The 24,807-nt window shown below is 35.9% G+C and overlaps 1 protein-coding gene across 16 annotated transcripts in view; it reads right to left on the bottom strand.

Moving 5' to 3' along the window:
- The window catches only part of ptprub (protein tyrosine phosphatase receptor type Ub), a 454,717-nt gene that overhangs the window by 100,529 nt on the left and 329,381 nt on the right, over window positions 1-24,807 (bottom strand). For all 16 annotated transcript variants that reach the window (XM_087285299.1, XM_087285297.1, XM_087285296.1 and 13 more), the window contains 3 exon segments: window positions 21,755-21,857; window positions 20,473-20,746; window positions 9,763-9,799 (listed from right to left, as the gene is read on the bottom strand). In XM_087285299.1, the coding sequence (XP_087141425.1) occupies window positions 9,763-9,799; window positions 20,473-20,746; window positions 21,755-21,857 (414 nt within the window).

Raw genomic sequence — 24,807 nt, forward strand, 5'->3', positions numbered from 1 at the left:
TGCAAACCTGATCAGATTTTTATCGTCGTGCTGAGTTTCCTTTCAGAATATCAATTAAGCCCAACACAGGCATGAAATTTGTTTCAAGATTAATGTGAGCACCTGCTGAGCGCACCAAAAGTGGAAATTAGCACTTGGAGTTACAACGAAAGTCTATTGTTCTGTGAAGATTGCCAAGGGACTGTTAATTAAACTGTCACCTGTGCAATGAAATGGGAGTCTTGGCAGCTTCTTTTTGTAAGACTGTAATTCGGTTGCGTTTCGAGCACATTGGGGCGTCAATTTTCTCCTGGACTTTGATTTTTGATTCATGGGACAATTATGAGGCCAGTCAAAAGCAACAACCTCAATTATGGATTTTCTTGTCAAGCTGGATTCCTTCTTTCTTATAAAACCTTTATTAGGTTTTATTTATATCATTAAAGTACTTTATCCATTTTGTCCCAAAAAAAAAAAAAAAAAAAAACAGTTTGGTAATAAAGGAATTAAACTTTGCAAAGAATTTAGACTCTCAAAATACACAGAATATGGTAAGACTCAGACTCAACTTTAATGTCATGTTTAGGGAAGCTAAAATTGCAGCAAGGTGCCTAAACACAGGTGAAGTCCCATGTACACATAACCAAATTATTACCACAAAACATACATCATTTTTTAGATGCATCTCCCACCCCACTGGACTTATTTAATGACGTAATGGCCACCATTATAAAAGAAGATATGTGTTTCCAGAGTTTTCACTTGTCTGATGATTAATAATAAAGCGAGTTTGGCATGGCAAATATAAAAATTTTATTAAACTATAGATATTTTACTAAATGAATATATATATATATATATATATATATATATATATATATATATATATATATATATATATATATATATATATATATATATATATATATATATATATATATATATATATATATATATACTATTCAAGCTTATTTTTGAAAATGGTTTAAGTAAAAAATAATAATAATAATATATATATATATATATATATATATATATATATATATATATATATATATATATATATATATATATATATATATATATATATATCAATTTCATCTGTATTTCTATAGTGCATTTACTATTTCTATAGTGCATTTACTACTTGTGTCAAGGCAATTTAACTTGAGTTTAAATTGAAACTGTGTCAGTACAGTTTTCAGTTTAAGAAGAGCAAATCTCTTGATGTGCATTATTTATTTATTTATTTATTTATTAAATAAATAAATAAAATACATTTTACAAATAAAAAATGCAAAAATATATGACACTATGACAGTTTAATAGAAGAATGATTATCTAAGAATCAAGAATGCAAACAGTAGATGAATTATGAACATAGCACTGTTAATTAGTTGTTTTCTGTTGCGAAAGTCGAGAGAGTTTCATTCTGTTCATCAATATGTTGGCATGTGAGCTCATTTCCCAAATGTACATCTACAGTATCTGTGCCCACTGAGCAGATGGGACCATGAAACAGGCCTAAAATGTCTACTGCCGCCAGTTGGCTTCATGAATTCTAGTTGTCACCCTCATTACTCAGTCTCAAAAAGAAAGCCAGGTCGATTTAACCGAGGGGCTGTGTTCAATCGCGGCGAACGCCCGAGACTACAATACCATCCCGCCTGCACTGAGTCCTGACGTCGTTCGATAGAGGGGAGTGCAACTCTTTCTTGTTGCCTTGACAGAAATCTATGCCTCCACAACCTTTTCATCTTTCTTTGAGGGGCCTGACAGGTGGTAGCGTGTATTGACAGGCACAGGTGACTCCATCAGTGGTGTTTGATGTGAAGGTCTTCCTCCTGACCAGACAGGGACCCGAAAACTGATCTCTCTCTTTCTGGTTGCGCGTTGCGGCTTGTCTGGGCCGAGACTGCCCGCCTCAGACAAATCTGCTTTGATATAGTCCACTCCCCTACCACAAGCAACCAAAACAAACATGATGAAAGAGTGACCTGTTCTCCGTTAGTGCCCTGTCTCCAGAAGGAAAAAGAAAGGGAGGGGGGTGCATAACAGAAGAACTGGTGTGTTTCTAAATACAAAATTCCACTGTAAAACAAACCATGTTGGAAATCTGAGCTCCTGAGAGGAACAAAAGTGCACATATAAGATTAGCTACTGAACCATTATGGGCTGTTTCTCAGTGGTATAGCTCTGAGATGACTGAGCAATGGCAACAGGGCTGGACAATCCAACCGGAATGGTGGAAACCACTTTAATACCAAAACCTAGCCTAGCAGCAGGTCAAGATAGGCCACTACACCAAAGGACAGACACTGAAATCTCCAGGGCTAGGTTTGCACTTCCAGTGTTTGAGACAGTTTTTTGAATCACAATTGCTTTCCGAAGTAAGTCCTGAGATGTCATGTACACACAGTAGATTACAGCAGCAGCTTGAACACCATAAATCTGCAATGAAAATCCTATACTCTATTTATGCCCATCACCTTTAAAGGTGACATCAGATGCAATTCTTGCTATTTGAATTCTGTTGTGTCTGCCAGCTCAGACAAGTTGAAATAAAATGTGCAGCTTGTTTTTTTATAAACTGTCTGAGCGTATTTATGTACTGTAATTGAAGTTTTGTGCCGGTTTAGACATTACCAGCTAGATCTTTACATGTGCCTGTTGGCATTTCTGTGTGGAGGTTGAATGTTCTCCAGGTTTCCTCTGGGTGCTCCGGTTTCCCCCACAGTCCAAAAACATATGCTACAGGTGAATTGAACAAACTAAATTGGCCGTAGTGTATGTGTGTGTGAATAAGAGTGTATGGGTGTTTCCCAGTGATGGGTTGCAGCTGGATAGGGCATCTGCTGCGTAAAACATACAATAGTATCTGGATGCAGCCTTTATGATGCAAGCTGAGACTGCATCACTCAGCGATGCAATGTCAGACACAATGCACTTAAATGGAGCTAGTGACGTCACTGTGATGGGTAGGGTTAGGGCTGGAGTTAGGTGAGCCCATTAAAAAGCATTGGATGCAGCCCAGATTGCACTGCACCAGGTCTGCAGTCAGACCCATCTCAAAACCTATGCCGGATAAGTTGGCAGTTCAAAAATAAAGGGACTTAGCCGAAAAAAAAATGAATGAATGAATTAATTAATTATCATTCAGAATCAATTTGGTGAAACACAGAAAAAAAACTGCTATTACAGACAACCATAAATTCTATGAATTCTAAACAAAACAAAAACTAAACAGCTGCTTAAAAATTAAATCTATGATCAATTTTCAAACTAAACAAATTAAATGAGGTGTCAGCAACAAATGGAAAGTAAGCTGTGAATATTCAAAGTGCAAAATCTGCTGTTGTAGAACATAAAATTTGCCAAACAATAAAAAATAAATCACAGCATTTTTCTGAGCAATACAACACTATACATTTAAATAACATGTTCTGAAATATAATAGAAGTGTGTCACTGTGTCTACTAAACTAATAAAGTATGTTATATAGATTACAAATGTGTGCTTATTTATGTTGAAACGACAAATACAGCAGTATTAGTAATAGTAATTAATAATAGTAATGTTAATAGTCTCTCTGTCTTTCTCGCGCGCACACTTGGCCTACCTCGCGCGCATTCAGTCTCTCTTGCGGTACACTTTGCCTCCTTTGCGCGCACCCGCTCTCTCTGCTTTCACCTTACTTTTTTCAAGTCTGGTGCCTCGTACACGATGTGTCTTCTTTATAGTGGTTGGTTGGCATACACCAATCCCTCAATGCAGCACCGCTGTAAACAGGAAGATGTAGGCTAGAATGCAGCCAAAATTAATTAATTTATCAAGTAATGGGCAAACGCATCATATTGTAATAGTAACTGAGATAATATATTTAAAAAGCAATGTGTTGCAGTATTGGTCACTGTAAAAACTTATGTCGTTACAGTGACGCATTACTATACCGCATTATTGCCCAACACCGCTCATGGGTACCTATGGAGAAACTGGTAGCCAGGTAACGAAGTAGTGAAATCACATGCACATGTACTCTACCAGGTCAGCATGACTGTCTAACCGTGCCTCGAATTCCATGCTGAGAATTGTTTGTAATTGTGCGGTGCTATTCATGGCTCAGGTGGACATACAGAAGTAGAACTGTTCTTAGAACTGCTCGGCGTGATAATGGAAAAGTGCCTATTGTCAGCAGGATCTCCTGATGTGTCTTCTATTTTGCAGTAAGAAGAGCAATTATAGGGCGCTTATGTTGTTGCCATTGCTGTACAAGTCAATCTGCTTTGTCAATACTCCAATTTCAGACATGATTGCGGTTGCCATGTTTCAGCTGTAAAAGCATGCAACACCTGGTTGGTGCTCTCATTTGTTATTGCAGGGCTCTCCAGGAGATCCCTGCAATAGCTAATGATGCCAAGCAAGCTGGATCAAGAGTCCCATGTTGGATATTTACAATTTGGGATGAGGGTGATTCAAGACTCTGCTGAAAGCAGAATAGAAATCATTACAATACCACAAAACTTTCAAAAACAAAATGAGGAGGCTTAGACGAGGTGCAGTTGTAGCCTAACAACTTAACTAACAAATAAAGGAGGATATGGTCCAGATGACAGATCTAACCAATTACTACAATCACAACCTGGAAGAGCTATGGGAACATTACCTCCAAAAGAAGATATCCTTCACCAGCTAAAAATATGACTTTGGTGGACAACCCTGATGAACTGCCCAAATGTTGATTCACATATTTACAGACATACTACAAGGTATCTTGATATAGATATACCCAAGTATATCAGCAGTAACTGCTTATACTACTTGTAACATTAAAGGCACATCTGTGTTCAAAGGCTTGTATACTGTAAAGGCTTGGACATGCAAACCAGCAGCGCGCTTAAACAGACTTCTGTATACTGTAAGTCTTAGGCCCTTTATTCTTAGAATAAATAGTAAAATAAAGAATGAAAAATAGAGAATAAAGTCCAATGTTTTTGTTTTGTCTTCGTATTTGATTTATTCTTCTTTTTTTACTGAATTTAATTTATTTTTATTCATTTTCATTCGCAGAACCCATCAAGATACAGTGCATCTGGAAGGTATTCATAACACTTCACTTTTTCCACATTTTCTTATGGTACAGCCTTATTTCAAAAAGGATTAAATTAATCTATTTCCTCAAAATTTTACAAACAATACCCCATAATGACAATGTGACAAAAGTTTTTTGAAATTGTTGGAAATTTATTAAAAATACTAAATCTGAAAAATCCCTTTGCAGTGAAGCTCTAAATTGAGCTCAGGTACATTCTATTTCTACTGATTATTCTTGAGATGTTTCATCAGCTTAGATTGGAGTTCACCTGTGGTAAATTCAGTTGATTGAACATGATTTGAAAAGACAAACACCTGTCTATATATGGTCCCAGGGTTGACAGTGCATGTCAAAGAACAAATCAAACATAAAGACAAAGGAATTGTCTGTTAGGTTTGTGCTGATAGACGATGCCATCATCCATTGCCGATGGCCGACAAACTTCATGATGCTGAGCCGATATCACGATCCATCACCCCGCCCCACAGTTATAATAATATATAACTTATTATTTACAAGTCATCTTGGATTATACAGTATCTCTCATGCTTAAAATGTGTAGATTCAGTGGCAAACGCTGTTACCTGCAAACACCGTCCCACAGACTTTACAGTGAATGGCTTTAGTCATTTTCATAGCATGCAGACTTGAAGCCACTGAAAGTCTTTTATCCACTCTTGGAAAAGTGTAAATGGTGGATTAACATTCAGCACATGATCACTAATAAGATGTGCCATTATTAGCAATTTTAGGTAAATCTGTCAGTGTTATTTTCATTCTCTCATCTTCAGCGCTTCACATTTTCGCGGTTGTAGCTCCTGTCATCTGAAAGCAGAAGGCATTGACTGAGTGATTGACAGCTGATATTAACCAATCATTCGTGTTCACTTCTAGAGCAGTGGGCCAATTAGAAGAGCACAAAGACGTTTTACTTCAGCAAGTTCACATAACAACTGTTTTAATCTGTTCCTGAAAGCTGCGTTTGGCGTTTTTAGGTGCAAAGATGCATTCTGCATAAATGTCCCCTAAATCCGTGCATGCGGTGAGGATTTTTCTGTGAAAACAATGAAAATGTATGCACTACAGTGAACTCCAAACGAACTCTTGTCTCCTCCACCAGCTGTGGGAAAAGCCATTAAAACGGCACAGATCACAATGCCCTATTCATGCCAAAGTCCCGCAGAAAAAAAAAAAAAAAGATTGATAGGTGGTAATTTGTTTGTAACTTTATTTATTTATGGTATGGTTATGGGTAAAGCAAAGACCATGTGGGTCAGGTAGTGAAAAAGGTAGGCTACAATTAATTAATTTGTTATGAATTTGCTAGCCAGCAGCTAGCTCTCTGCAACTCTCACATGGTCGCCCACTGAAGCTAAGCAGTGCTGCGCCTGGTCAGTACCTGGATGGGAGACCACATGGGAAAGCTAGGTTGCTGCCGGAAGTGGTGTTAGTAAGGCCAGCGGTCTGTGAGGGTTCAAATGCCCCAGTATAGTGACGGGGACTCTATACTGCTCAGTGAGTGCCGTCTTTTTGATGAAACGTTAAACCGAGGTCCTGATTCTCTGTGGTCAATAAAAATCCCAGGATGTCCTTCAAAAAAGAGTAGGGGTTTAACCCCAGCATCCTGGCCAAATCTGTCCAATGGCTTCTGTCCATCATGGCCTCCTACCTAATAATAATAATATTATTATTATTATTATTATTATTATTATTATTATGATGATGCTGATGATGATGATGATTATTATTATTATTATTATTATTATTATCATTATTATTATTATTATTATTATTAATTGATATTTAACGATATTTAGGGCGAGGCAGTGGCGCAGTAGGTAGTGCTGTCGCCTCACAGCAAAAAGGTCGCTGAGTCGCTGGTTCGAACCTCGGCTCAGTTGGCATTTCTGTTTGGAGTTTGCATGTTCTCCCTGCCTTCGTGTGGGTTTCCTCCAGGTGCTCCAGTTTCCCCCACAGTCCAAAGACATGCGGTACAGGTGAATTGGGTAGGCTAAATTGTCCGTAGTGTATGAGTGTGTGTGTGTGAATGTGTGTGTGGATGTTTCTCAGAGATGGGTTGCGGCTGGAAGGGCATCTGCTGCGTAAAAACTTGCTGGATAAGTTGGTGGTTCATTCCGCTGTGGCGACCCCGCATTAATAAAGGGACTAAGCCAACAAGAAAATGAATAAATGAATGATATTTAACAACGACCCCCCTAAATCCTATACACATATATATTTTTTCACATTGTCATCATGGGGTATTGTGTGTAGAATTTCAAGAAAATAAATAAATTTAATCCATTTTGGAATAAGGCTGTAACATAAAAAGATGTGGAAAAAGTGAAGCATTATGAATTCTTTCCGGATGCACTGTACCTTATGGTAAGGTATAAATCTAATTATCCAATCTTGAAAAACATACAAAGTACAACCCCAAATAAAACTCTAGCTAAGAAATCTAGTAAGGATCCTGATTTCTTTATTTAATTACGCTATTAAATTAAGGTATCCATTAAAACTTGAATGGGTTAAAAGCAGAGAACCAGTTTTGAATATGGGTATCCATACTTCACAATCCTCACAATACTCACTTCACTTCAAGAAATCAGTTGCAACCCTCTAATCAGACATAAACATCAGATTTGGAATAGTCCCAAAGCTCTGTCAGAGTTGTTTACATGTCTCACAGCTGTTTTAATTGTTTCCTTATGTTAATGCGCTAGACAAACATCTGAGTGTTGTGCAACATCTCACGCTCGAGACCCTGGCGGGACTTCCTACACCTGTGAAAATGGCTCGATCAATAAAGCAACAGACTTGTATTACTCTAAAGTGGGACTACAGTTGCCATATTTAGCTTTTCATTTTCTCCTGTTGAAGTGGTCCATATCCTTCCCTTTTGATGTCTCAGATGCTAAAAACGACACTGACGCACCATCCGCCCGCAGCAAACTGTTAGTTCCTGTGGGATCTGGAAGCAGAATGCTGATGACATCCTAGAAAAGCTGTGGCCCTCAGGCATGCACGTTGTTGAATAAGTAAACAGCAAATATAAGCAGAAAAGCTCCACTTCTATCCAATGTGGATCTATCCAGTCATGTAAAATTAGTTGTATTTTTTTGGGCACATAATGGAATCGAGCTGTTTTGGGGTATAGTTATTTTTTAGGTTTCAGGTAAACTTTATAAGATAATCCAGATTTTACTGTTCCTTGCAATATTCAATTACCAGGATGCCCATACACTGAGCTTACTTTATATGAAAAGCACATTAAGTTATTTTAAGTTATTTATTTTATATCTACACTACATGACAAAAGTCTTGTCGTCAATCCCAGTTGTAAGAGCAACAAATAATAACTTAACTTTTAGTTAATGATTTAAAAAAAACTGTCAGAAGGTAGATTTTTTCTGATAAATCATCTGTTAAACTGCATCCCACTGCAGAAGACCTTTTTGAACCCGCATGGAACCAAGACGCTCACAAAAATCAGTCAAGTTTTGTGAAGGAAAACTCACGGTTTGGGGTTACATTTAGTATGGGGTGTGCGAGAAATCTGCAGTGTAGATGGCAACATCCTCAGCATGAGTTATCAAGACATTTGTGCTGCCCATTAAAATACAAACCACAGGAGAGGGCAAATTCTAAAAAAATACATAAGAATCGTGATGAGCACTGGAAGTTCTGCAAGAACACTTTCTTTGGCTTTCCATTTGACTTTATTAATACGTTGTTTGGGTCATGGCAGGGATGTATGGATGCAGTCTTCCAAGCTCATGGGAGTCATACACAATATTAATTCTTTTTCCACTGAATCATGACTTTATATTCTATACTGTACATTATTTCTGTTAAGTGACAAGACTTTTGTTTAAGCAAAGTCAGACTTTACTTTCCGAATTAAATAATTAAAAATCATGGCAAAATCATATTTTATTTTGGTAGAATAAGTGTTACCTAGAGGCCTTTGCCTTTTATATAAGCCACTTCTGATACCAAATGTTCAATAAGAAGTCAAGTTTTTTTTTGTTGTTACTAAAACTTGCATAGGCAACAAGACTTTTGTCAGGTAGTGTATATTCAAAGCAGAGTAAAAATAGAAATTGCTGTGCATTTGTTTGTGCATATACAGTATGTGCACTTATATTGTATTGGTAGGGTTATAAAAACCATGTGGTTTCACTATTTTATGGGCAATGGTGATCTGCAACATGGTTTGTTGAAAGTTTTGATATTCTATGTTGGTTTACATGACATCTTTCCATTCAGTTCATTTTTAAATGCGTCTCTTACAAAAAAATAACCATAGTTTTACTACAACCAAAACCAAAAATCTACGGTTATTGTTGTTAAAACATGGTAACATTAAACATATTGTTGCAACACAAATCAAAGTTTAACCATAATAACTGTAGCACTGCTGTGGTTATGCAAAAATAACTAGCTCTACAAAGTTTTTAAATCTAAAAAAAAAAACATAAAAATAATATCATTTGCTGAATGGGAATCAATATTTAAAAGCAGTACATTGCCTAAATTTCTGTCAACTCGAATTGATTATGTGCTGTTGACTTCAACCTGCACAGGTCAGTTTCACCTTACACTGTCTTTCAAAAAGAATTTAGCACAAAGCTGCACAGTACTTCCACAAAGAGCATATTCTGTAGCATCAGCATTGAATAACTCACCTTTACGGGCGATGCGGATGCAGTTTATCCTTGTTTCCTGCAAGAAAAGAGAACAGAGATGCAGTGTCATGCTGTGGGGAACAGTCAAAAGGCAGAAATAAGACTGCACGATACCTGAAGAGATGTCAAATGGGCTCACGCTGGCTTTTGCTGATTCAACAACAGCATGAATGCCGGTAAAACAGCAAAAACTACATTCAGAAACAGCACCGTGTCTCAGTCACTTTATACTTGTGTGCGTGCCTTGTCTATGCGCGGAGATTAGATACAAGCCTTTAATGTACAGAAAACGGTAGCGGAGGACAAAAGAGGCAGGGGAGGAGGATGACTTCCAGCCAGGAGAGAATTATAAAAAGGAATTAATTTGTTGGAAATCGCAGTTGATGACATACTGGTGTTATGAAAACGACCTTTGTCAAATAGCGCTAATGAGATCCAAGCCCATAATCCAATTCCGGCCCGCCACCTCGACAAGAAGATGCATTATCAAATTAAGATTTACAGATGCTAATTCGGGCATTATGGAACAATTATGCAAATCTTCCCATCCGGAAAAGGAGTGAGAGGCCTCTGCTCAAACTGCGGCTGAATTGCTTTTTTTAATTGAAAATCCATTTCAAACTGCCTTGGCTCCTAAAGCCTGTCATAACCCTATATCATTTATGGAAAACATACAAAGGCGAGAGAGAGAGAAGGGCAGAGTTTACAGATTCACCAATCGACTAATCAGAAAAAGCAATCGGATGATTTTGTTATTCTTTTCTTGAAATGGCAATTGGTAACCAGCCATTTTTGGTTTTATTTAATAGATGTCTGTTCCGCACTTGCATACAAACTGCACTGTAATGAAAACAGCATGAAAACAAGCCAAACTCTAAGGGCCCTATTATACACCCGGCACAATAAGGTGCAGGACGTGTTTGATGAGATTTGTTGCTATTTTCAGACCAGCGCAACGGTTACTTTCACGTTTTGCGCCATGTTGTTTAAAAAGCAAGTCCATTTGCACCACTTTGTGGACTCATAGGTGTTTTGGTCTAAAAAGGAAGTGTGTTATAGGGCATTGTTGGCATGTTGCTATTTTGAGGAACTGAAAAAAACTGCGTCATTAACCAACTAAAAGCTGGTCTAAAGTCCAGCGCAGAGTGTGTCAGTTATGTTACAAAATTAATTTCTATATAAATATAAAAACCACTACCTCCACGCCTTCTTCATTTTGGGGGGGCTTTTTTCAGTTTAATCATAAAAAATTGCATTTGTTTATTAATAATAGTAGTAGTATTATTTATTCAATGTATATTTACATTTGTTTTAATAAAATCAAGTTTAGATTTGTCAACCTGTCGGGTTTTAGAGACATATGCATCACCATATGGGGTATAGGAGCAGAACGTGTGTCTCAGTTTTTTGAAGACACTTCATTGTTCATTTATTTGTTTGCTGGAAATTAGAAGGGATTTTAGAAAGTTTTGAATATATTTTGATATTTGTGCCTAACAAACAAAAGTAAATATGTAGGCTAATGGATGTCTTCAGTAGAGTACGTATAACACCGTTTCCTTATCCACAAAAGGAGTAAAGTAAAAAGTAAAAGTAAAAAGAAAGTAAAGAGGCTGAATGGAGGAGGCTTATTCTTTATCCTCCCACCGCAGATGTTCTGTTTAACTGTTTTCTCACCAGTGAAGCATTCAGTTTTTTTTTTTTACTTACAAAGTCCGCCAAGTAAATTGCAAATGTGCCATGGCGCAATACAACTGACTCTTTAAGGAAATGGAAGATGAGACTCTGATTAGTTTAATGCACTTTATGCTCAAAACACACCCATAACTGATTAAGAGAATAAGCACAGCCCTGTTAGACCATGCACTAGGACGCAGAGCAAATTTTTCAGTCGTTAAAATAGCAAAAGTGGATTCGGACATGCCCTTAATACTTTTGTGCCATGCGTTAAAATAGAGCCCTAAATCTTAACAATGTTTATTTATTTATTTTTTTATTTTATTGTTGAAAATCTCAGAGAATCACTGAAGTATAAAATGAATGGAGGTCAATAATTAGAAAATGTAAAGCAATTAACACTTGACGCAGGGTATGTCTGAAGTTAGGGCTGATGTGTTCATCATAGCCGCGTCAGCCAAAAAAATTTGTCCGCAATTGGTTACTGTCTGAGCTGGAGTATTTGCATAAAGCGGTCTAATTGGCTGACACTTACGTTGGTGCTTGAAAATGTGGTCCCAACTTCTACAGCAAGCAACGCCACTAAAGTGGCACCCATGGTTCCACACTTCAGTTCGGCAACGATTGACTTCACCCATTAAAGTAAATGCAAGCGTTGACGCTGATGCCCCGTGTGAATGGGGAATTACAATATTGCAGAACACTCATAAATACAGACATAAAAAAAATGTTCAAGAATCTTTTTCGATGCTCCAAAATATCTAAGATGACGCAAAAATAATAAATTCTTTGTTTTAACTTGTTACACACACTTTTATTATGATCTTTCCATGAAACCTTGTTGTCTATTATTACACCCAAATACCTATTTTGTCTACCTGTCCAATTTCATTAAGGATAATCGTGGATTAAATTTACCAATTTAATTGTAAAAATCAGCAATCAGAATGTGCCATGAAAAATCAGCAATTAGAACATTACTAGTAGAGATGGGCCAACGCTGATGAGGCAAAAGAGACATGCATGGGTATTTCAGCTCACTTAAAACACCCAAACACTTAAAAATGACATGTAGGCCAATCCAGGCTTTACAAAGAACCCATCTTTATCTGCTCCAGCAGCCATCATTGAGATGCAAGTGTGCCATGTTTCTCCCATGAGAGAGAATATCACAGGAATAAAGCAAACACTGGCTGTTTTCTCCAAGCACAGAGCCGGTCCTCGATGTCACACCATAAGAACTCGTAGCTCACCATGTGTGTGAGAAAAGACTGACCCCGAATGACAGGCGAGAGACAGCCAACGGGCTTTGATCAGACAGACGCAGACACAAAGCTTTAAGCTTCCCTGCTCTATTTAATCAAATTTGTGGGAACGGTCATGGCAGGCACAGCAAAAGGGGATCTGTCAGCAAACTCAAGCTAAGTAAATGAATTATGAGCACTATAAATATAACAGGCCCAGGGAGGCATGGGAAAAGAAGTTATTAGAAAGCTCCTGCTTGGTTCAGAGCAGGAACAGGAGGTGTGAAAGAAGAAAGAAAAAAAAAAGAAATAAAAGGCCAAAATTAATATATTATATGAAATTTGGCCACAAATTAAATCTTGTAACTTTAATATGAACAAAGCATTTTTATTAAATAAAACATAAATACATTTTAAATAGAATTAAATAGAAAAAAAAAATGTTAATTTGAGTAATAGACAAGACAGAAAAAACAATAAAATGAAAGATTATGAATAATCTTTATTAAATAATGAAATGATATAATAAGATTATATATACAGGGAGGGAGTTTGTGTCTGTGCTATAAGGTCAACAGAGGCATTTCCCTTCAAGGTTGCCAAAAACCCCAACTGTGTAATAGCACAGGTAAAGTCCGACCAAGTTTTGTGCCTCTGAATATATATTATGTATATTATGTATATAAATGAAATTTTTGTTTACAAATATGTCTTAATTCAATGAAGAAATGTCATGAAAAAAACATCAGTTTCCTCCGGGTGTTCCGGTTTACTACACAGTCCAATGACATGTACTATAGGTGAATTGGATAAGCTAAATTGTCCGTAGTGTATATGAGAGTGTATGGGTGTCTCTCAGTGATGGATTACAGCTGGAAGAGCATCCATTGCATAAACATATGAAGTCAGTGGTTCATTCTGCTGTGGCGACCCCTGATTAGTAAAGGGACTAAGACAAAAAGAAAATGAATGAATGAATATTACATTATATTATAGTGGTGGCATAGTGGCTCAGAGGTTAGCACAGCAAGAAGGTTGCAGGTTGGAGTCTCGGCTGGCTAGTAAGCATTTTTTTGTTTAGCTTGCATGTTCCCCCATGTATGCCTGGGTTTCCTTCGGGTGTTTGAGTTTCCACAGTCCAAAGACATGTGCTATAGGTGAATTGAATAAGTTAAATTGGCTGTAGCGTGTGTGTGTGTGTGTGTGTGTGTGTGTGTGTGTGTGTGTGTGTGTGTGTGTGTGTGTGTGTGTGTGTGTGTGTGTGTGTGTGTGTGTGAATGAGTGTGTATTAGCTTTTCTCAGTACTGGGTTGCAGCTGGAAGGGCATCCGCAGCATAAAACATATGCTTGAATACTTGTTTATTCCACTGTGGCGACCTCTAATATAGAGACCAAGATGAAGGAAAATGAATGAATGAATGAGTATTATAGTGGATGACATATGACCTGGGCGTATTTTCTGTTAGAAACATAAGTTCATGCCGTTCATCCTGGTAAAACCAAAGCCAATCAGAGAGGAAAAATCTCATTGAAAGTTTCTGGACATTCCTGTATAGGCTTTCACGCTAAAAAAAAAAAAAAAAAATCAACTACATTTTTTGTTTGTGTGTGCATGAGAGAAAGAAAGAGCCTGACAGCTACAATCTTTTTTATATTTTGCCTCAAAGGACTGTTAAGGAAGAAGAGGACAAAAAGTAAACAAAGAGCAAAGAAGAAAAAGGACAGCCTTTGGTAAACAGCTGAGAATCAAAAATCCTTTAAGAGCATCTTTATATATATTTATCACTGAAAGCAATTACATGAGGCCCTGACAGCATTCACAGCTCTCTAATGGCTAATTGTCAAAATAATGGGCAAAAATGCAGCAGAAGACTTTCTTTCTAAAGCTGCTGCCAAAAGCTTTGAAAACCACTTACAGCAGTAAAGTTGGCCAAGAGACAAAGCAAAGTATATTAGCATTGTTTATATGCAGTCTGGATGAAAAAACAGAACTGCTGAAATCGGTGACAGGGGAGTGCTAAATGCTAGGCTAAGTCTCCTGAGCTACGTTCTCTTTAGCTTAGCCTGTCAGCCTTTACGGCGGTTATTGCAGCATAAAATAGAGCTGAATAAAAATGAATATTTAGCTAAAGGTCGGTCAAGTAAATCAGACGAGCCCAAAGGAGACCAAACCATGCGATCGGTTTCCAAAACGAATGGTTATACGTAGAGAGAAGCCGAGGGGGAGATGGACAATGGCTTGGCTGACAGGTGAAGTTCAGTTTGTGAAGCTGGAGAAGTCCTGAGGGGTTCGGCAGGGAGGGAGTTTGTGTCTGTGCTATAAGGTCAACAGAGGCATTTCCCTTCAAGGCCGCCAGAAAACCCAACTGTGTAATAGCGCAGGTAAAGTCCGTCCAAGTTTTGTGCCTCTGAATTGCTGTTCAGAAGAGTGGAATGAGCCAAGCTGGCTCATCCATTCCTCCAGGTGCTGAGCCAATGAGATAACCTTCTTCTAAATGTCACACACATCTTTTTGAGCGTGAGGTTTGCTAGGTGGTGTCAAATTTAAATAGACCATTAAAAAACTCTTTTTCGCTCACACAACCCAAAAAGGCTGAGAGGTTTAATAGTGTGTAATTGAGTACGGCAGGTAACTAATAACCATGAAACCAGAAGGCAAAAATCAGAGAAGCTTCCTGTCATGCTCAAGATGGAGGTTGGCTTGCGTGGGTACAGTGCAAATTGCTTTATATGTCGTCTTTTCAGCGGCTTTCATTTAAACAGTGAATGGTTTTCTTTGGATTTGGGGGCTTTCCATTCAAACTTCATAAACCAACTGTTTTTGCATTCTTCTTTTTCTTTTTCTTCTTCTTCTTCTTCTTCTTCTTATTATTATTACTATTATTATTATCCATTTACATATACTTTTCAAGAGTTCACACTTAGCTGATGATTGATTATCAAGCTTATGTGGCATGCTGTCCCAGGAGAGAGCCCTGAGCTCAAAAGATTCTCGAGCACTGGGCTTCCTCCCATTTGAAAGGCGAAAGGGGAGTTCAGATCTCGAAAACTACCCTGCTGTAGTAGCTAATGAACAGATAGTGAATGATTTTATTTTTTGATAACTACTTACTAGGTTCATGTCTATGGTGCTGATTTTGGATTAGTCAATTAACTTAAGTTGCATGTTTTTGGACAATGGGAGAAAACCGAGGCACCCGACGTGAGCACGGGGAGAACGTGTAAACTAGGCACAGAAACGTTGGCTGGCTTTGTAAGGACTAGAAGCAGTGACGTTCTTGCTGTGAGGCAACAATGCTAACCACTGAGCCACCGTGCTACCCTTCTAGGAAATGAGGAAAAGTAGGGGTGGAAGGGGTGATTCTTCAAAACAAAGATGACTGTTATATGGAACTTTATGGTTATTTACAGTGGCTTAGGAATCGTCTGATTGGTGAATCATAAATTGGATAATGCAGGACCAGCCGCAAGCACATCATCCTTTGAAATTAGTTTATAAATAAATTTCACTTTGTGTTAAATTAAAGTTTAGAATGTTCTGAATCTCCTCATAGGGTTGGGTTTATGACTTGCAGTATAATGCTTTAATGAAGAATTTAATAAAATCCCTAATGTAGACTAACCATGTTCCGTACACTTTTCACTATTCAGTGCACTCAAACTATCACTTCTCTGTCATCGAAAACCAGATAAGCATGTTTGTGCAATCATTCTCTGCGTGAATAACTACTGCACATTCCAAATTTTGACTGATGTTTTTGGGACCAGTAGTTTTTGAAAAAAGAGGGAACATGTATCGCCTACACATGTGTACTGAAGATGATACTGTAGGTATTAATGGTGTTCTGTACAGGATTAAAATAGTGTTCCATACAAGGTGCATAACTTTAATTTACCGGCAAATATGGTCCTTTCGTTAATTCTTATTAAAAACCAATGTCACAATTTACTATTATTGTATTTAACTTGGAGTTATGTTATATTTATTAACCTTTCATGAAAGTTTGAAATTACATCATATCATTTCATTTTTAAAGTTAATTTTTTATGTTTATTGAATTACAATATGATAATTTAGAATATTAAAATATTAAATTCATGCAAATTAATGACACACGCTACAAATTAAATAACTTGACTGACCTTTTATGAATATAAACATCATCACTACACAAAGATTATCCAAATTGTGTTTGCAGGTTGTCTCTTAGGCTCTCACTAGTGCCAACATACAGCCATGTTGCACTGCTACACATGTGATATTGATCACATGACATCATTCATGACATCATTCATTCATTCATTCATTCAATCATTCATTCATTCATTCATTCATTCATTCATTCATTTTCTTTTCGGCTAATCCCTTTATTAATCTGGGCTTGCCACAGCGGAATGAACTGCCAACTTATCCAGCACTTTTTTACACATTGGATGCCCTTCCGGTCGCAAACCATCACTGGGAAACATCCATTCACACTTATTTACACATATACACTACAATTTAGCCTACCCAAATCAATGCAAACTCCACACAGAAATCCCAACTGACCCAGCTGAGACTTGAACCAACAACCTTCTTGCTGTGAGGTGACAGTACTACCTACTGCGCCACCGCGTCGCCAATGACAAATCAATAAAAAGTAAATTATCATAATGCTGCAACATGACAAAAAATTACAAAAGAACTAAGGGGTATACATAATTTTGTAAGGCACTGTGTTTAGAAACTGCAATTCTACCAACAAACTTGGATTGAAAATGGCATCATCATCTTCTGGCTGGTCATGGGTTTTAATGGACTTCTTTCAGCCACAACAAACTGTATTTCCGTCCATCGGTTGAGCACTAATCCCATTTAATCAAATTCTTTATTAAGCAAGATCTATATTTTGCCTCTGACGAATGCTTTTTCCGATTTAGAAACTTATTTGGCGCCTTTCCGGATCAATCTTTGAGATTCCCATTTCCCCGGCTGTTTTCCAGGCTCTGTCTTGCCTGCGCTGTCGAGCTCATTCTGTCTCCCAGCCCCAGCCATTTCTAACAACATAAACTGCCAGCTGATCTATTTTTGATCAGCTGCACCTGTGCCCAATTATCCCTGTGAAATGGTTTATGCCAGCGAGACGGCATTCCTTGTTGTTTATCCTCTTATCCAGGCATGGATGGGGAGCGCAGGGGCTGTTTTTCCCATTTGAATAAGGCCTGGACACCCAAAGCTTGGGGTGTGCTGATACTCCATTATTAATTTCACACTGGGTCTGTGACACACACTATCTTAGGGGTTCGAACGGTAGGAGAAAGGAAGAAAAACAACATCCCATAATGTTTTGTACATCCACTAATTGCAGATTTACTAGCTGCAGGTGCTTCTTGCCGTTTATTCTGGTCCCTGTTTTGCAGTTTATCTCCTGCTGTGCATACTGCAAACAATCTGGAAGGGTGGGAAAGATATTACACATCAAGGATTTAAAAACAGTAGAACTTTAAGTGTGCGTCTCAAAAGGTTGCCATTTTATTGACTAATCATTTCATGTGTGCTATATAGACAAAAAAGGAGGGAAGCCATTTGCAGTGGTGTCTAAACCGCCTCAATCCCATAATTCATCACGATAGAACAGAATGAGGAGTTTCTATCCCAAATTGACAGTTAGAGCTTTGCATAAAACTAGATTACTGCAGAAGACATTTGCAAATAAAGCAAAAAAGTTTCCATTCGATGAGTCAAAAGGAACAAAATCGACACTTGTTGACAAACTGGCGTCGAATATCAAAAATAAAAATAGAATTTGCTGAGGAAGGAGAAGCAAATGTGGGGATTTTTTCTTTATGTCATAAATTACCTGAGCCTCAGAAGACAAAGATGCCACATAATGAACCACTTTGATAATTGACTTTGGCTAAGGGATTTTAGAATGTCCAAAACAATATTTAAGATGTTGTGCAATGTGGTCGGTCCACTGGTTTGTCCATTAATGTCCCATCATGGCAACTTTTTTATCACTTGATCTGTTCAAATACAAATAACATTACTTTTTTGATACACATGGTGGAATTCCTTCAGTAAATGTGTTTTCATCATAGCTTTTGCACATTTTTCTTATCGAATAAAAAAGTTAATCGTACCCATTTGTACAGATATTTTTTATGCGCACGTTTTCAAAATTTCTCATCCATTTCTTAGCAATATTCCAAAATGCACATAACCATAGGTGGATGGAAACCTAACTACTGCGAGGATTGTGCAGCATGAATTTCCATATCTGCAAGTGAATCACTCATCCATACATTTTCTTAACAGCTAGCTTACTGTACAACCTAAGGTATTTGTTTATTAAATTGATCAGATGATTCATAATTGTCAACTTTTTTTTTTATTACAACAGGAACTTCTGACTTTAATATTAATAAACGACATCGAGCACAAACTATGTGAAAGCAGCAGAACTTTCAGGGCACTCAATGTCTGAAATCATTTTTGATTTCACTCATTTTTATTTACTCTTTCAAGTGGACTAATGTTATAATAGTTATTTGTATGTAGCATATGAAGAGCATATGAAGATACCAAACTTAGCATTTGTCTTAAAGGGATAATTCATTAAAAAAAGCAAACAAATTAAAACTTGCTCACCATTAACTCACACTCAAGTGGTTCTAAACTTTATATATTTTTTTCAGTTTTTCTGTTTGAGTGTGAAGCTAAAGATTTGCTCATGCCCAAAGTTAAAGCACGTGAGCTTACAATCTACAGAGTAAGATTCTATCTTTCAAAAGCAAAACCCCATCTTTCACATTTTAATCCTTTTATTTTTCATATTCAAATATATCGGTGCGCTGCTGTGCATCCTTGTTTGTGTAATAAGCAACACATGCAAGCATTTTGACTTGAATATAACTCTATTGCAACTCTAATGCACTATTTAAAAAACTAACTAACTAACAGACAATTAAATAAAATAAATAAATAAATAAATAAATAAATAAATAAATAAATAAATAAATAAATAAATAAATAAATAAATAAATAAATAAATAAAATTACTAAAGGCAGAAAAGCAGTTTAGTTTAATTGCCTCAAAATAGCAACATGCTAACAATGTGCCTTAACACCCATTCTTTTCAGACCAGCACACCCATGGGTGCAATTGTATTTGCTTTTTAAACATTGCGGTGCATAACATGAAAATGATACCTGCACCGAGCTGAAACTTGCGTAAAACACATGCATGGTGCCAGATCAATCTCATTAATAATACATTTACAAACTATAACTCATATATCCAAAATGCAATTTACGTTTACAAAATCCAATTCGTAAGTTCAAAACATGTTTCAAAAATACACAAATCCAATTCTATATTGCAAATTGGATTCAAAAATACACAAATCCAATTCAAAAATTTAAAATATAATTTTAAAATATACAAATCTAATTCCTAAATTCAAAACACATTTTTTTTAATCCACAAATCCAATTTGTAAATTGAAAATTGGATTAAAAATATATAAATCCAATTTGGAAATTCAAAACACTATTCAAAAATACACAAATCAAATTTGGAAATTCGAAACACGATTCAAAACTACACAAATCCAATTCGTAAATTGAAAATAGGATTTAAAAATAAACAAATCCAATTTGTAAATTGAAAATAGGATTCAAAAATATACAAATACAATTCATAAACTGATAATTGGAGTCAGAAATACACAAATCCAAGTCGTAAATTGAGAATAGGATTCAAAAATATGCAAATCCAATTTGTGAATTCAAAACAAAACTTACGCCTCTGAAGTTGCTCATGGCCTGGAAGTAGACGAGGTAGTTTTTCCGGGGGTCAAGAGGGCTGTTCCAGTAGCCGTTGTATGTGTGATTGTCACCAACAGTGAACGGCGTGGCCTCAGACAGGCTGCTGGGAGGCAGTTCTGCTGTGTAGTAGTGTGGAGCTCCACGGGCCTGAGCCTCACCATGCGATGTAGGAATGGGAAAACAATCCTGAATACCCAATTCTCTCTTCACTTTCCTTCCAGCTTCCTCCTCCACCACAACCTGATATGTGCTGCACATAAATACAAAGGTTTTCGTACAGTTTCTATTATTTTAAATATTTTTTATTTCAATGCTATTTTTACATTTGTTATACATTTTGGCTTAGTTCACTTTTTTTCGTAGCTTTTTTGTTGCAGTTTTTATTGTGTGAATTTCTACTTACCTTTATTATTTACATTTATATTTAGCTTTATTATACATTTAGTTTCAGTTTTACTATTTCTGATTTAGCAGAGTTAAAACAACTCCTCCAGTGTCAAACAAGGCAAAAATAAAACAAGCTTTATGTTTATATACTGTGGAAAATATGTTTGTGTTTATACATACGCATGCTCTCAAATGATTTGTTTGGCTGTAAAAATGCCATATACAGGTAATTCTCTAAACAGCCACAGCCTGCAGGTTAGGTTTTCTCTAAATTTAACATAAATTTATTTATCTATTTCTTTTTACTTTTTTTCCATTTTTAATTCCGATATGAATAAATTATAATGAAAAATGTTGCCATGGTAGCTGAAATAAATGAAGTCATATTTATTTATAATCACCATATGTTTACTCTTTATGTCAGTTGGTGTTAATTTCAAATAAATATATATATATTTTATATTTTTAAGTTTAGTTAACCTCTATAAAGCTGAAGTACCCTGTGTTTCAGTAGTATGTAAATAACGTATGCATGTAATTTAGAGTGGAGACAAATTACTTATAATAAACACTCAAACGTATTAATCACTCTTAAATAAATAAAATAAAACGACTTTATTTTGAGTTTAATTTATTATTTTTAATTGATTTATTATTGTTTATATTAATACCTGAATTTGTTTTATTTACATTTTATATTAAATTGTATTTCTTTTTACATTCTTACACGTGATAAGTAGAATTGTTTTAGAGGTAATCAATGTTGTATAAAAAATGCATTAAAACGTAGTATTTTTACATTATTAACTTAATAGCTTAACCTCAATCACTTTTAATCTACTCCTTTTAAATGAAATGCTGTTGCTCTTACCTCACAGGAGCTCCTCTGCCTTGTGCTGGACGCAGCAGGACTGTGATGGTGTTTTCTGTCTCACTCAATGGAGATGGCATGTCTCCATAATCAAACGTAGGGGCTTTAAATTCAGAGAGAAAACAGGAGAGAAAAAATGACATAAGAATGTCTTCTGAAATCTTTCAACTTACTCATCAAACTTATAATAATCAAAAAAATAATAATAAAACTAAAAAAAATAATAATAAAAAATCTATAAGACATACTGTACTGACAGGTCAAAAAATAAATAAATGATGAGAGCTCAGCAATGAAAAAGAAATAGTTCCCTTGGTTATGTGAGATTAGTAGTAGTAGTAGTAGTAGTAGTAATAATAATAATAATAATAATAATAATAATAATAATAATAATAATAATAATAATAATGTTTTCATGGCTTATAATACCATTATACTGTAACTGGCGTCTGGTACAGGCTTCATCACAAAGTAACCAGTAATCATTTATTTTTTTAAATCAACAAGTATTTATTATTTATTTATTTGTTTCATTATCATTTTGTAATTATTTGTTTATATATTATTTATTTATAAACAACTGTTATTAATTATTTTCACATCACATTCCTAGTAAACAGCAGGGCAAGACAACATCTGTGAACTTTTTTTTTTTGCTGTTTCTGTACAAAAAACAAAACAAAAAAAACTATCTATGGATGTATGCGCAATTTATAGAACTGAAAACTTAACACATGAAACAAAACTTCAGAACTTTTGTTTTTTAGGATTTACAATACAAATCCAATTGGAACCACTTGTTTGGCAAACAAAGCTCAGCAAATCTCTCATATTAAATATCTACAAAAGAACAGCAAATACCACTTTGCACAACTGTACTGTACACAAATCGTCTAAACATTAGCATTTTTTTCATTAAGATTACTGAAATAAATATTAAAAGCTAAATAAACTTATACTTAAATATTTGTAAAGATTACATGAGAGCCTACTAATCAGTATGCCTTTTTGTAGAACTCAACATTACCTCAATTAAAAAGATTTACAGTAGTTTTTTCACTTTGTTTTATTAAACAGCTTGATTTATCACCACTGTTTTAGACTTCTCAGTCCAGAATTATTGTTTCACATTGAAGTTACTTTGGTCGTTGGGTTAACTTAAAGTCCTTGTGAAATCAAAATGTAAATGTTTATTTTGCTAGCGCACATTTAGGTGAACAATCAATCTGTGCAAGTTAAACCACTGAAAATAAAATATTTGATTTGGTAATCTTCAGTTAAAGTCTGACCATTCGCTTCTGTGTTTGTAGGTCTTTCTATGTTAGTGTCAGTTTGATGGCTTCAGTCACAATATTCTTAACCACTTACCGTTAATTTGTTACAAGTGAATGATGCACAAAAATAACCCCCCATCCCATTCTCAATATTCAGTTGCAATTACATCAACAATATAAAATACAATTGTTAGCAACTTTAGGTTCACATGGAATTAAAAAAAAATTGAATCAAAAAAGAAATAATTTAATCAATTTGCTCGATCAACCACTTCTGAAAATCCGAGATTAAAACTAAGATCATGACGTAAGTTCCTACTCAGTTGTTCAATTTCAAGAACATATTCTAATTCTTATTTAATTTTGGATGCACCAAATTAATAAAAATAACATGACTGTATCAGAAAAAAAGGTTGAGTTCATTATTAAATCAGGGCGTCACAGTGGCACAGAGGGTAGCACGATCACCTCACAGCAAGAAGGTGCGTAAAACATATGCTGGAAACATTGGCGGTTCATTCTGCTGTGGGGACCCCAGATTAATAAAGAAAAAAGAGCCGAAAAAAGAAAATGAATGAATGATTAAACAAGTTCAGCTAAAAACTAATATATGTTTGGAGTGTGCTTTCTATTGTTATTTCAAAGTGACGCAAAGTGAAGCTTAAGCTATTTATTAAAAGCCTATATAACATCTAGGTTAGAAAAAAACTCACAAATTTTAAAAATATACACACTGTTGTCTAATAAACTGTTCCAAATCCAGGACAACTAACATTTGCTATGAACTCTGCATTCTTCTGCAAACCTGTTCCTCTGTGTGTCTCAGGGTGTAATTAATAGATGTGCATTTGGGGGGAAAGAAATAGAGAGGAAACTCATTTAGAAGGATCTGGGTCTGGATTGCGTCCTTCCCCTGAGAATGTTGTGTTGAGCAATAACGCTTTCCTTAATATCAGCAGTCAATTAGAGCTGACGAGCTAAGGCAAACAATCAGGCAACCAATGATGATGGTATTAAAACTGCAGCTTCTGGAATGAACTTCACTTAAAGTATAGCCTCAGATATTATTTAGAGATACTGTACAAAATAGTAGCACACAAGCAAACTATTATTCTGGTCTACGTACGAATGATGCAACTGACAGATTTGGAAGGCCTGAGCGCACATTTATTATAGTATGACAACAAACAAGAATATAATATCTTAAGACAGTATATGGCTATACACGTACAGAACAAACTACATCTATTGTAACAGCCTCAGTCCATTTAGAAACACCAGCGTTTTTTATGACGCAACACTGAAATTCACAGAAGAATTGCATCGCTCTTTTTCAAGTCCATGTTTGGTAGTATTTATAATTAAAAAGCCTTCCCTTAGAATTACAACACTAATGTTGGTATATTTATATTTTAAATGAAAAAAGAATACCTACTGTAAGCTGCTAAACACAGTATGCAGTATTTTGCACAAATTTTGTATGCATTTTTGAGTGCAAATTGGCAGTGCATATTGCACGTGCTTGCATTTTCCAGGCACACCAAGATAAAAACCGTGACCGTAAACCGTAAAAACCGTAGTCACGTGACAAAAGCTGACCATTTCGGTAGACTAATTACTTCAGACAAACACAGAACACCTAAAGAGTGCAGTGCTTTTTTCATACTATAGATGTCAACAGGTTTGAAACAAGTTAATGATGAAAGAAGTTTAAGTTTTGGACGAACTATCAAAGTCTTTTGAAAATGTCAAGTTATGTTCAACCCATTGTATTGTTTT

This window comes from Danio rerio, chromosome 16 (assembly GCF_052040795.2).
Source record: "Danio rerio strain M-AB ecotype USA chromosome 16, GRCz13ab, whole genome shotgun sequence".
NCBI lineage: Eukaryota > Metazoa > Chordata > Actinopteri > Cypriniformes > Danionidae > Danio > Danio rerio.